This window comes from Belonocnema kinseyi, chromosome 7 (genome assembly GCF_010883055.1).
Source record: "Belonocnema kinseyi isolate 2016_QV_RU_SX_M_011 chromosome 7, B_treatae_v1, whole genome shotgun sequence".
Classification (NCBI taxonomy): Eukaryota; Metazoa; Arthropoda; class Insecta; order Hymenoptera; family Cynipidae; genus Belonocnema; species Belonocnema kinseyi.
The window spans coordinates 51,890,614-51,904,710 of record NC_046663.1 but is presented as its reverse complement, the minus strand read 5'-3'; the positions used below and the strand labels follow the sequence as shown (position 1 = coordinate 51,904,710).

Sequence of the window (14,097 nt, the reverse complement as noted above, 5' to 3'; positions counted from 1 at the left end):
TTGAAAATTAAAATTCGAAAATTTTTTCTAAAGCCTCCAGGGGACTTCGTTTTCGCACGAAAAAATTTGATGTGCCCTTATTGCATCCGGACCCACAATTTTGACCATTTTTATCGCTCCGATGTAATTTACTATGAAAGCTGTCCCCACAGACCAGTCCCTATATCCCCTTCTGTACCCTATATTCAGTTGAGGGCCCTAAAGTATCCCATTTTCAAGATTTGGTCCCTATTGTCCATCGATTTGCAGCCCATAATGGAACTTTAAATAAAGTCACTTTTCTTTCAATAAATTAACTCATGGGTTATTAAATATTCAATTCAGGTCCATACCTATTTCTGAATTATCTTGAATTCTTTTCGAATATTTTAGGTTTTTTTTTAAGATTTCGAGACATTTTTAATAAATTTCAATAATTTGTGGAGATTTGAAAGATTTTAGGGTATTTTTAAACTTTTGAGGCATTTTCAAGAGCTTTTAATTTTTAATATTTCAGGGAATTAAAAAAAATTCCAAGGGATTTTTTATTAATTTCATTAATTTGAAGAGATTTTGATGCGTTTGAAATATTTTAGGATAAAGATTTTTTTGTATTTTGCAAGAAATATAATGATTTCACAGGACCTCTAAGGTGTTAATATATTTTAAAATATTTCACAGTATTTTATAAGATTTCCGAGGATTTCAATAATTTTAAGGGATTTTAAAACTCTCAATCTATTTTAATAAATTTTTCAGAATTTCAGGAAATATTGATCACAATCAAAGGATCCACGGCTGTAGAAGTTTTAATGCAGACTTATTGAAAAAATATAATACAGATTGCGTTAAAAAAATCTTTTCTTATTCATTCCAGAAACATTCAGAGTGAGCTACGTGTTTTACTGGATTTTAAAGAATTTATACAAGAGACGTGAGGGATTTCGTAGGGTTTCAAAGATTTGAAGAGATTAAAAAATATGTGTTGCAACTAATTTGGAATTCGTCCTGAATTCTTTTTAATTTATTCGGGTTTTTTTTAATTCTTTGAAATTCTTTAAAAAAAAAATTAATTCCTTTGAATTCTTCTAAATTTACTCACTTATAGATAATTGAGTAGATTGTTTTTGAATTTTTTAAAGTTTTTATTTAATAATTGATTCCGAGGAAAAAATAAAACAATTATCAAAGAATTTTAAATATTCATTAATATTGCAGAAATATTTCCAGGAATTTTCAAGAGATTTAAACAATTTCATGAGTTTTTCAAGAGATTGTGAATAAGTTTGAGGGATTTTAATATTTTACTGGATTGTTTGCAGTTAAGGGGAGATTCTGGTTATCCGTGTCTTTTTTTTGTATTTTTAAAAGTGGACTTTTGAATTTTTCGACCTCATTTTTCCAAGTTAAATTGCTCATAACTTTGTAAAATAACAATATTTATTTATGATCGTAGTGTACACGATAGAGACACATTTGAAGAATGAGCTATCCAAATTTCAAGTCAATCGGTTCATTAGTTTCCAAATAAATTTGTCGAAGGTGTCAAAAAATGTAGTTTCGAGAAAATCGAGTTAAAGTTTTCTTTCGTGAAATATTGAAAAAAAAGAATCCTACTCATTCTTCATAATAATCATTCTGAAGTATCCTCTCGTTCCTAAGGGCTGTTCTGTGTTCTTTGGATGCTTCAGAAGCTGGTAACTCTCTCAATGTGCAATTTGTTGACCTTCTCAGTGTACAATTTATGCTTGCAGCCCAATTCCGACTTCCAGGGCTTGCATAACTTTTAAAATTCTATTTCTAAAAGTATTTACCACCAAAATATGAAGAAAAAAATTCGATTTTTTTTTAAATTACGACCAGAATCTCCCCTTAATTTGGAATGCGTCCTAAATTCTTATTAATTTATCTTAAATTCTTTTACATTTTTCAAAATTTACTGAATTCCATTGAAGTCAATGTATTTTTAAACAATTTTCGTTTCATTTATCTTGAAGTCTTTAAAAGTCACATTAAATTCTTAGAAATTTCATCAAATTCTTTTGACTTCTCTTTAATTTTTCTAAACTCACTTTAAACTTATTCAGTTCAATGGATTTTCTCAGATTCTTGAATTGTTTTCAATTCAGTTAATTGATTTTTAAATTCAGCTTGATTTGTTATTAATCTTATCGAATTCTTCTCATTTCCCTTAAATTCATCTAAATTCCCTCAAATTTTATTGTTATCAATGGATTTTTTTTCGATTTTTAAAATTATTTCCAATTAATTTGAATTCTTTTTTGGCCACAAATTAGGAGGATTTCAAAGTTCCGAAGAGATTTGAACTTATGTTTTGAAATTCACTCTGAAGTCTTTTTAATTCTTTGAAATCCTCTTGAATTTTTTTAATTCATTCGGATTCCTCTACATTTACTCTATTCCACTTCATTTAATGGATTTTCTTAATTTTGGAAAGTTTTTGTTTAATTAATCCTGAATTCTTTTAACCTCCCTTGAATTCTCTGGCATTTCATCAAATTCTTTTGAACTCTCTTTAATTTTTCTAAACTCATTTCAAACTTACTCAATTCAATGTTTTTTTCATAATTTTTTCAATTCACTTAATTGATTCTTAAACTCAGCTTGATTTTTTATGAATTTGATCGAATTCTTCTCATTTCCCTTATGTTTGTCTAAATTGTTTCAAATTTTACAGAAATCAATGAAGTTTTTTCGATTTTTAAAGTTATTTTCAATTCATTTGAATTCTTTTCTGGCTAAAAATTAGGAAGGTTTCAAAGATCCAAAGAGATTTGAACTTATGTTTTGGAATAAACACTGAATTCTGATTAATTTACACTAAATTCTTTTTAATTCTTTGGAATTCTCTTAAATTTTTTTAAGTCACTTGAATTCCTCTAAATTTACTCAATTCCACTTCATTCAATTGATTTTTTTTAATCTTTGAAAGTTTTTATTTAATTAATCCTGAATTTTTTTAACTTCAGCATAAATTCTCTGGAATTTCATTAAATTCTTTTGCGTTCTCTTTCATTTTTCTAAACTCATTTCAAATTTTCTCAATTCAATGGATTTTTTCATATTTTTTAATGGTTTTCAATTCACGTAATTCATTTTCAAGGTAAGCTTGATTTTTTATGAATTTCATCGAAATCTTCTGATTTCCCTTAAATTCCTCTAAATTCCCTAAAATTTTATTGTAATCAATGGAATTTGTTGATTTTAAAAATTATTTTCAATTCATTCAAAGTTATGAACATGACAAAAAGTCGCCTTTGGTCCCTATATTTTATCCCATAGGGACTGTGAGGCCTGTGAAAAAAATATGAATGCATAGTTTCAAATATGTTTGATTGCTTTTCAGATATGTACGAACAAATTATCAAGTTTGGCGCTTTCATTGTCGATGGCCTGCGACAGTACACGAGACCAGTTATAGTTTACATTCCACCTAATGGAGAGTTGAGAGGTGGTGCTTGGGCAGTTGTTGATCCTACGATAAATCCGAGACATATGGAAATGTTTGCGGATAATACAAGCAGAGGAGGTATCTTGGAACCAGAGGGAATCGTGGAAATCAAGTACAGGAATAAGGATCTCATCAAAACTATGCATAGAAACGACCCAGTTATTCAGAATCTCAAGGTATTCTAATATTTCTGACACTTTTTTCGAGAACCTTCTGTTTTGAAAATAGATAAACAGACAATTTTTCATTTTTCGTTTGGGTTTCAACCATTTTTCCCGGTAACTTAAGTTTTCAAATTGAAGCCCTCAAAATTGTAGAATTTGAAGCATTTAAATTTGTGAATTTCAAAATCTTCAAATAGAAAACGCGGGAATGAAAATGTGAAATGTAAATCAGTCCCACATTCCAAATAAAGTTATTAGCAAGGATAAAATATAGTAGTTTCTAAATTTCAACATGATTTTGACGACCACAGAATTTGAAATATCGTATTTTGAAATGTTTAAAGTCAGGAAAAGTTGCAGGAACAGTTTCTTTTCTAGGGAGACGTTACATTGCATTGCATGATTAATTTCTCCTTGAAAATTCATGCTGTAGCTATTAGAAAGCGCTTTTTAAAACTACGTAAATTCTCACTTGTGCGTCACGCTAAAATGCGTATATTGCTTCCGAATAGAAGGACGTTTCTAATTACATAAATTTTCCTATTTATTTTTTTTTACATATTTCGATAGAATTTGACGCCAGGAGCTCGAAAATTAATTTTTTTTTCAAATATGTGTTAAAACATTTTCTTTTTGCCATACCGAAATATAAAACAGCTATGATAATGAAATTTGGGCGAATTGTAGCTCAGATTGATATCCAGGTCGGATGCGAATTTGAGATAGATCGGCCACTTAAAAGTGCGGTTTTTATTTTTAAGCGTGCATTTTCAATTTAAAGAATTTTAAAACGCAGTCTTGGAAGACTTAAACAATTGAAAATTAAAAGTGGTTGAAATTGAAAATTGTTTATAGTACCCATTTTTACTTGATCAACTGTAAATATAAATAAATTATTTTAAAAATTGAAACTGTACATGAAATATCACAAGGTAAACAATAATTGATTTGTGAATACAATTCTGAATTCGTTTAAAATTTAAGAACCTCCAGAATTTAACGTTGAAATTGAAAATGGTTCAATTGAAAAGCCTTAGTCGTAAAAAAATGTAAATAATTTTAAACTGAATTTTTTGAAATAGAAAGCCCTGAATCCTTAAAATTTCAAGGAGCCTTTATACTTAAAACGTTACGATTTTAATTGTTCTATTTAAAAAATGATTCATTGTAAGTGCAATTGTTGAATTTTTATATATAAATAAAAATTGAACTCTTATTTTTTGTAGAACAATTAGAATAATTTTTAGAGATATTTAGAAGTTTTGAAAAGATTCAAAATTAATCACAAACTTGAAATGATTTCAAATAATTTAAACGAAGTGTGTGTTTCGACAAAATCTGGCTATTTGTATCGAAAGTCCGGTACAAATAGCCATGGCCTAACTTAAAACCGAATGTACATTTCTGTAGATTTTTAACCTAAAAAATATAAGCTCTTTAAGAATTTTGAAAGGCTTCAAACAAGTAAAATCATTTTCTTAAGACTGATAGGAAAATTGGAAATGATTTTTTATTTTGAACAATTATTTGAAAATTCGAATCATTTAAAAAGATGTTTAAGGCCATGTGATGAGTGGGTCACGTGACCAGATTCTTACCTTGCTGCCACTTTTTTTATTTCCCAACTTATAATTTATGTTCACACGAAACGTCACAAAAAGTTGAAAATTTGGGATGCTAAACGAGAAGCACTAAGAATGGTGGGCCTGGTCTTAAACTTTAATAATTATAAAAAATTTTTTGTTGTAAATAAGTTTTTGCTTTTTTTATAATAATTAAAGTTTAAGACCAGACCCACCTTTCTTATTGCTTCTTATTAATTATCGCAAATTTTCAACTCGATGTAGCGCTTCGTGTGAAAATAAGTTGGAAAATAAGAAAGGTGGCGGTAAGATAGGAATCTGGTCATGTGACCCAACCGTCACATAGCCTTAAAAGATTTAAAAGAAGAAGTTAAGAAAAACTATTAATAATAATTTTAGAGTCGAACAAATTTGAAACAACATGTAGATTTTTCAAGAATTTGAAATAAAATTTTGAAGCTTTTCAAGTATATCTAAAGTATTTAAAATAAAAATAATTCAACTTCTAATGTAAAAATGTAGTTAAAAAATTTGTTCATTTTCTAATGTCTAGCTTAAAATTTGGTAAAATACTATAATTTAATGTTTTTAATTTTAATAATTGATTCTTTAATTTAGAGTATTGAAAATGATAACATATATTTATATTTTTGTATGTTATATAGTTGTATATTTATATAGTTGTATATTAAATATAATGGAATTTTTATGTAATAACCCTTTGTAAATTTCCAAATTGTCCATAATCTAAAAAAGAAAGTTAAAATCCATATGACATACAAAACAACAAACGAAATGTGCACCAAATGGCAAAAGGTCATTCGACTTTCGTAAACTTAACACCACAAGTAAATTGAACACCTTACGTAAACTTACTATGTCCCACGCCAATCGAATAATTTCCATCATCGGACGTAGTAGTTTCACCGTCGACTGCAAATAGAACAACCTTAATTTTATTGTCATATTGTCGCCTGAAGTTAAATCACATTAGATTGCAAATAAGTACTGTACCATCGCAAATTAATAAGGTTATATATTGTAATTTGAAAATAAACTGCGCGTACAATTAATAGCTGATTGTAAATGTCAGCAAAGCTTTTTTTACAGTGTGGATTTATATTTTTGGAACTGAATTTGAATCTTTGAACTCGACAATTGATCAAAGTTAAAAATTCAAAGTATTTCAGTTTTAATGCATTTAGTTAAAAATAGTTCAATTAAAAAGTGTTAGCACTTTCCATTTTATAGGTGTAAGTTATTAACAATTTAAATACAAAATATTTGAATTAAAATTTTGTTTTAACTTCAATCTTAAAAGAACATTCTTGCTACAACCGCAGTACGACACACTTCAGTTGTACTCCTAATAATAACTTCCTCGAAACGTTATCAAAATCGGCAAGTAAACAATAAATATCTTAATTAAGTGAACAGCTAGAGAGGTTTAAAGAAAAATTTAAGACTTTTTTTTGGAAATAAAGCAAAAATTAAAAATTCGCATAACATCGTAGGAATTTTTTTTTTGGCAAATCGAAAAATCACATATTGCATATCACGCGATATATATCGACACGTCACATTTTTGAGGTGGATTCCGTCTAAAAAAAATGATTTTCCAATAAAATCGTTCTGTTTTACAATAAGAATAATATTTATTGCATACAAATTGTCATCAATATAAAATTTATAAACAATTGTTCAAATTATTAAAGTCCATAGGCAGAACTTTTTTCTATAGTTATTTAATTTCAAACACTGTATATTTGATGTTACCCAATTAATCAACTTTTGATCTAAAATTATGCAAATTAGAAAGTTATGACTGACCATTTTTTTTACCTATAAAACATTAATGTCTAAATTATTAATTTTTGTACATTTCTATCTAAATTCGTTCCATTCAAGTCGTATTTTGAAGAGTGGACTAAAAGTGAAAAAGTTACTCGTTGACAGACTTGGAATAAGAATTTAAAATGATACATTAAAATAATTTTAGCGTTCCGAATTAAACACTACGCACTACGAGTAGTTGATCATTCTTGAAATCTGGTGAAGCCTTAGTGAAATCTTTTGAAAACTTTAAAATCTTGTGGAATCTTTGAAGCCTTTGAAATATCTGTGAATTCAGGGTGTCTACCCTACCTGGAAAACCTGGAATTTTCATGAAATTTGTATTTACCTGGAAAAACCTGGAAATGTCAGGGAATTTTTTCGAGAGCTCACTTAATTTTTTTTTTAAATTACAATATAAAATTGAATGACTATCATTCTGATTCATGAAAGTAGCTTTATATTACAGTATTTAACTATTTCGTTGAAAACAATTTTTTTTTTAATTAATTTTTTTACCTGAAAATTTAACTTCTTTTTTTTTTTGTAAATGGAACGTTTTAGTTAAAAAATCAAGTATCTGGTTGATAATTCATGTTAACTACTACATTTTATAAGCATAATTATCTTTTTGAAATGCAAATTTAATTACTTAAATGAAAGTTGAACCATTCTCTTGAAAATGAATTTTTTGTTCAAAATTATTTTTTTTGTTCATGGTTTATCATTTTACTTAAAAATTCCTTTTTTTTTGGTTGAACATTATATTTTTTTAAATAAAAATTAAAGTATTCAATTTTAAGTTGAAAAGTGATCTTTTCAGTTGAAATTTCGTTCTTTTTTGTATAAATTAATCTCCTTGGTTGAAATTTCATCTTTTTGTTGAAAATTCAATTATTCTAGTTGAGCATTAATCATGTCAATCTAAAATTATTTCTGTTTTTAACTGAAAATGTAACTGATGTTCCAATTAAATATTCCATTATTTTGGTTTACAATTCATCTTTTTAGTTGAACATTATAGATAGACAATTTACATTTTAAACTGAAAAATCATGTATTTTGTTGAAAATTCATCGTTTCTTGATCATAATAAATTATTTGGTTGAAAATTTGTCTTTTTCAGTTAAAAATTCAACGATTATTTGATAATTAATCTTTTTATTAGAAAATTTATCTTTTTGGTTATCAATTCCAATATTCCAGTTAAATATTCATCGTTTTAGCTGAAAACTCGTCTTTGTGATTTTAGATCAGACTACTTAGTCAGGGTGGCCGCTGGACCGGAAAATCGGGAATTTTTTGAGACAGGGAAAACCCGAGAAATGACAGTGAATTTTTTTCCAGAAATTTTACAAATTTGTAGAAGAAAAATCTGTCTGCGTTTGATTTTAACAGTTTTTAAATAATTACTGGAATTGTTATGTTTTCAATTATGCTATTATTTAGCTTACAATGCGTAATTCAAAATTTTTTACTTTAAAAATTTTCCATTTAAAGTTTTTATTTCTTTGCTTACATTTTTAATTTAAAGAATTTTTAAATCTTTTCTTGAAGACTTGGACAAATAAAAAATAAAAGCCTTTGGTGTGGAAAATTTTTGATAAAAAGCATTTTTATTTAATAAGTAAATCATTTTTTTAAACTGTTCTCTACTTTAAGTAATAAAAAGTGAACAAAAGCTACTTGACAAAACGATTTTAGCGTTAAAACTTGAACGGTTTTAATTTGAATGTCTTAGTCATTAAACAAATGTGAACGTGTGACTGAAAGTTTATAAACTATTTTCAAATTAAAAATAACTTCATAATAATATATTCTTAATTCAAGGATTTTATTACATTTGAAATATTGTTTCAGTCTAAAATATTCAATTTTTAACCCATTCAATTTGAAAATTTTAATTAAAAAAATATTAATGATTGAATATTTAGCAATATTCGAATTTTTATTTAAGGCAAGTAAATTGAAACCAAATATTTAAAAGTAAAGAATCTTTAACTGAAATGTTTGATATAGAAAACCTGGACTCGTTAAAATTTCGAAGAACCTTTAAACTTTGAACGTTACAAGTTTAATTGTTGTAGTTGGAAAATTCTTAATTTGTGAGTGAAAGTTTTAAATTTGGATGCATAATTTACAAATGAACATTACAAACTTTAGATAGTTTTCTTAAAATCTTCTAGAATCTTTTTTGAAAATTTTGTTCAAATCTTTGAAAAGCTTTTTAAATATTCTCTTAAAATAATTTTTTAACGTGAAAAGTTATTTTTAATTTTTCTAGGAATCTTAAGAAAATGTTTTTATTCTTTTGAAGTCTTTCACAATTTTTGAAAAGAATCTAATTTTTTTGTTTAAAATCTGCGAAAATCAATATTTTGTTTTATATGAGGCTATCATTTCAAGTTTTACATTAAGTTTGAATCTTGTCAAAGCTTCTACAAATCTCTTAAAATTACTCAAATTTCATCTACAAATAATAAATGTTCAATTGTTATTTATACATCCAAATTGTAAAGAAATTGTCTAAAATTTGCAGGATTTTCTGAAAATTGTTGAAAAAATTCAATTCATTTACACAGATATTTAGAAGTTCTGAAAAAATTTTCAATTTAAAATTAATTTAAAATAACTTCTAGATTTCTCAAGATTTTGAAATAAAAGTTTGAAGCTTTCCAAGGATGATTAAAACGGCCACCCTGTTGGTTGAAAGTTAAACACTTTTTTTTTAATTCATCTTTTTGGGTAAAAATTCATTTATTCCAGTTGAAGATTCATCATGCTAGTTAAAAATTGATCACATTGGTTACATTTTTTTTGTGGTTCGAAATTGATCTTTTTTTTAAATTCAACTGTTTGATTGAGAATTCATATATTTGGTTGAAAAATTGTCTGTTTTTTGGTTGAAAATGAATCTTTTTAGTTAGAAATTTGAAGCGGTTCACATTAAATTCAATATACTACTGAAATGAATTTGACCTAAATATGTAGGTAATTTTAAGTATAAAAAGATAAAATAAAAATTTGTTTGAATTATTATTCAAATCCATGGGCTTTAGAGACAAATTCAAGAAATGATTAATTATTATGTTTTTAACTTTTTAGTATTATTTAATTAATCATGGCTGCTAATATATTGAAAAATATATGTATCTTGAAACTGAAAAAACATTATTTATAATAAACTCGCGAAACTGCATATTTAAGAAATGCGAAATATTTAAATGACTCTGTACAATAAAAAATTATATTTGAAAAAACGTATGGAATTGTCAGGGAATTTTTATCCAGGATTTGAGTAGACACCCTGGAATTATTTCTTGGTCTTTTAATGAAGAAAATAATTTTTCAGGAGAGGTTGGCCGCTTGTACTTCAGTAGAAGACCGGTCTGCCGTTGAATTGGAAATACATGAAAGAGAACAGCACCTGGAGTCAATGTATCACCAGGTCGCCGTTCAATTCGCCGATCTTCACGACACGCCAGAGCGGATGCTGGAAAAGAACACCATTCAAGAAATAGTTCCTTGGAAGAGCGCTCGACGAGTTCTCTACTGGAGGCTGAGACGTCGATTACTGGAAGACAGAATCCGGTCTGAAATTCTCTCGACACAACCTGGCCTAGATGTGAGACAAGTCGACGCGATGTTGAGGCGCTGGTTTGTCGAAGACAAGGGTGCAACGGAGTCGTATCTCTGGGATCAGGACGACATGGCCGTCGCTTGGTTGGAAGTCCAATGCAAAAATGAAAATAGCGTTGTCACGAGAAATATTACTTGTGTCAGAAAAGACGCGATAGTTACACGAGTCAAGGAAGCTCTCGAGGCTTGCCCCGAAGTCAGACTCGATGCGGTTTTGGAAATCGCTCACAGATTGCAACCGTCGGAACGTGCCGAGTTGCTAAGAACTTTAGCCCAGTTGGAAACCACGGGTCAGGAACATCATAACGATTCGAGTGGATCGTCATAATTTAGTCCGTGTGAAAAACAAAAAAAAAACTAATTTTAATTTTAACTTTAATTTTTAAAACAAATCAACACTGTCATCTGCGTACCTGGTGTATGTAGCTCTGTTAGAACCAATTTTCTGTACAGGCCTTTGTGTGAAAAGACGTCCTATTGTTGAAGACAACTCAGCGAGTGGTTAATTGATGCGACTTGCGGTTGTTTCTTCTTTATTGTTACTGTTGTTCAGAGGCAATTTCTGCGAGCAACTCGCTGTCATGGACGTTGTTTCAAAAATTGAGCTATTTTGTCGTCCAATATCCGCTCTTTTGCGTGCTACTTTGTGAAATGTAGCGAGTGTAATTGGGAATTTGAAGAGATTATATATATATATTTTTTTAGAGAAGCCCTAAATTCTTTGTTCGTATGGATAATGTATGTATATTATGGATTAAATGTTGCCTTCATATGTATAAAACAGTTCTTTTTCTGTGTTTCAGGAATAAAGAATTCCAAAGTGATGTTTTCAGGTGTGATTATTACAGAGGCGGCAGAGCCCTATGGAGCTCATCAGGCAATGCCCCTCCTAGAAATCAAACAGGGTGTGGCAAAGTATTGATTTGCCCCCCTCTGAAATCGAATGGTTAAATTCATCGGATAGACGGAATTGAAAATCTTTCAATTCTTTCTTGCTTTTTTCAATTTTTAAAATCTGAAATCTTTGTGAAACAATAGAAGCCCTTGTGAAATCTTTTAAACCTATCCGAAATCTTTTAAAACTTTATAAAATCTGTGAGATATCATTGCAAGCTCTTTCAAATCTTTGCAAATCTTTCCGAAATACTTGAAATATTTGATAATATTTGTAAAATTATTTCAATCTTTTTTTATATCTTTAGGAAATTATTATAAACTTTTAATTATATCCGAAATCTGAAATCTTTGAGAAATCATTGAAATCTTTATCTCTTTGTAATCTATCTGAGAAATAATTGAAATCTTTTGGAAATCACTTCAGTTCAGATTTGAAATATTCATTAATATTTACGAAATTATTGGAATCATTGTGAAATCATTTAAATTGTTGTGCATCTTTGAAATTTATCTGAAAACTTTGGGAAATATTTGAAATTGTTGTTCATTTTTTGAAATCTATCGTTAATTTTTCTGAAGTAATAGAAGTCATTGTAACATAATAGAAGTATTTAGAATACTTTGTAAAAATTTTGAAATTATTTAAATCTTCGTAAAATTTTTAAAAATCTATGAATTATTTAAAATATTTTCGAAATAGGTAATTTTTCTGAAATTATTGAAATGTTTGTGAAATATTTTAGAAATGATTGCAGTATTTGTGAAGCCTTTTGAAGATTTACGAAATCTTGATGAAGGCATCGAAATTTCTTCTTTCAACCATTTAAATATTTTTGAAATATTTGCGAAATATTTGAAACCTTTGTGAAATCTTTGGAAAATCATTGAAATATCTGTAAAATTTTGGAGAAATCTTTGTGAATTCTCTATAAATCTTTGCGAAATGTTTGAAATATTTGGTAATACTTGTGAAATTATTTAAATCTTTGAGAAATGGTTGAAGTAATTGTGAAACCTTTTAAATATCTTCGAAAACTTTGAACTCTTTGTGGAATCATTAGGAAATAATTGAAATCTTTGAAATTTATCTGAAATCTTTATAAAAAAATAGCAGCCTTTTTGAAATCTTATATTGGGAATGGTTAAACTGCGACGCGCCATCTGGTGATGAAACTTAGAACTAGAAAGAATAGGCACGATTTTAGATATGCATTTTAATTTGTGCACAAAAGTATTTTAACCATTTTTTTGTGAAGCTTAAACTATTTATTCGATAATCAAAATAAGTCTTTATCGAAAACAAAGTGTTTTAGATGGAAGTTACATATTATACGGCGACAACCACACTTTTTGACAGAAATATTTTCCTAAAAAAAAAAAAAAAAACAATAATTGTTCTCTTGATTGTGATTTTCAAAAGATTATCAACTTAAACGGCTTATTTTTAAGCAAAAATAACGCAAAATAAATTTTTATTAATTCATACATGAAATATTTACTATTTAAAAATCTGATCTAAAAGTTAGGTTAGAATTAATATTTAAATTCCAGAGTGGCTTGAAATCCTGCGTTAAGTCTGCGTTACTTCTGCGACGATAATTTTTTATTATTAATTATGATTCACATGAATGCAAAGTCAGTTTAAATGATGTTCGGGGTTAAAACTAACTCAAGGCAAACACCTTCATTGATCCTATCTACCCCCAAGGACTGCCACTCACCCTTACGCAAAATATTCATTTGCATTCATCCTGATTAAGATTACACATTGAGACTGATCCTGAAATGCGCCTTTGGACATCCCGAACAACATATTCAAAAATAAAGGAAATCGCAGCCAGGGAAAACTTGGGGGTAGAAAAACCGTTACACTTGACGAAAAAAAATTCGTGAAAATTGCCCGAATTACCGGTACCCATTGATACCGGTCCTAAAATGTGTCCCTGGACACCCCTAACAACATATCCAAAAATAAAGAAAATCGCAGCCAGGGAAGACTTTTGAGGGTAGAGAAATGATCACCCTTAGCGAAACAAACTTCGTGAAAATTGCCCCAATTACCGGTGCCCATCGACACCGATCCTAAAATGTGTCTTTGTACACCCATAACAACATATTCAAAAATAAAGAAAATCACAGCCACGGAAAAATTTCGGGCGTAGAACACCTTTTAGGACCGGTGTCGATGGGTACCGGTAATTCGGGCAATTTCGACGAATTTTTTTTTCGTTATGAGTGACGGTTTTTCTATCTCCAAAAGTTTTCCATTGCTGCGATTTTCTTTATTTTTGGATATGTTGTGACGGGTGTCCAAAGACACATTTTAGAACCGGTGGCGATGGGCACCGGCTTTTCGGGCAATTTTCACGACATATTTTTCGTTAAGAGTGACGGTTTTTTTACCCCAAAAAGTTTTTCGCGGCTGCGATTTTCTTTATTTTAGGATGTGTTGTGAGGGGTGTCAGAACACACCTTCCAGGATCGGTGTCGATGGGCACCGGCTTTTCGGGCAATTTTGACGACATATTTT

General features: G+C 28.6%; 1 protein-coding gene across 7 annotated transcripts in view; it reads left to right on the top strand.

Moving 5' to 3' along the window:
* The window catches only part of LOC117175872 (acetyl-CoA carboxylase), a 109,487-nt gene extending 98,042 nt beyond the window's left edge, over positions 1 to 11,445 (top strand). For all 7 annotated transcript variants that reach the window (XM_033365676.1, XM_033365679.1, XM_033365674.1 and 4 more), the window contains 2 exons: positions 3,347 to 3,627; positions 10,384 to 11,445. In XM_033365676.1, coding sequence (XP_033221567.1) covers positions 3,347 to 3,627; positions 10,384 to 10,998 — 896 coding nt within the window. In that variant the 3' untranslated portion in view covers positions 10,999 to 11,445. The remainder of the gene's footprint in view (positions 1 to 3,346; positions 3,628 to 10,383) is intronic.
* The last annotated feature ends 2,652 nt before the right edge of the window (positions 11,446 to 14,097 follow it).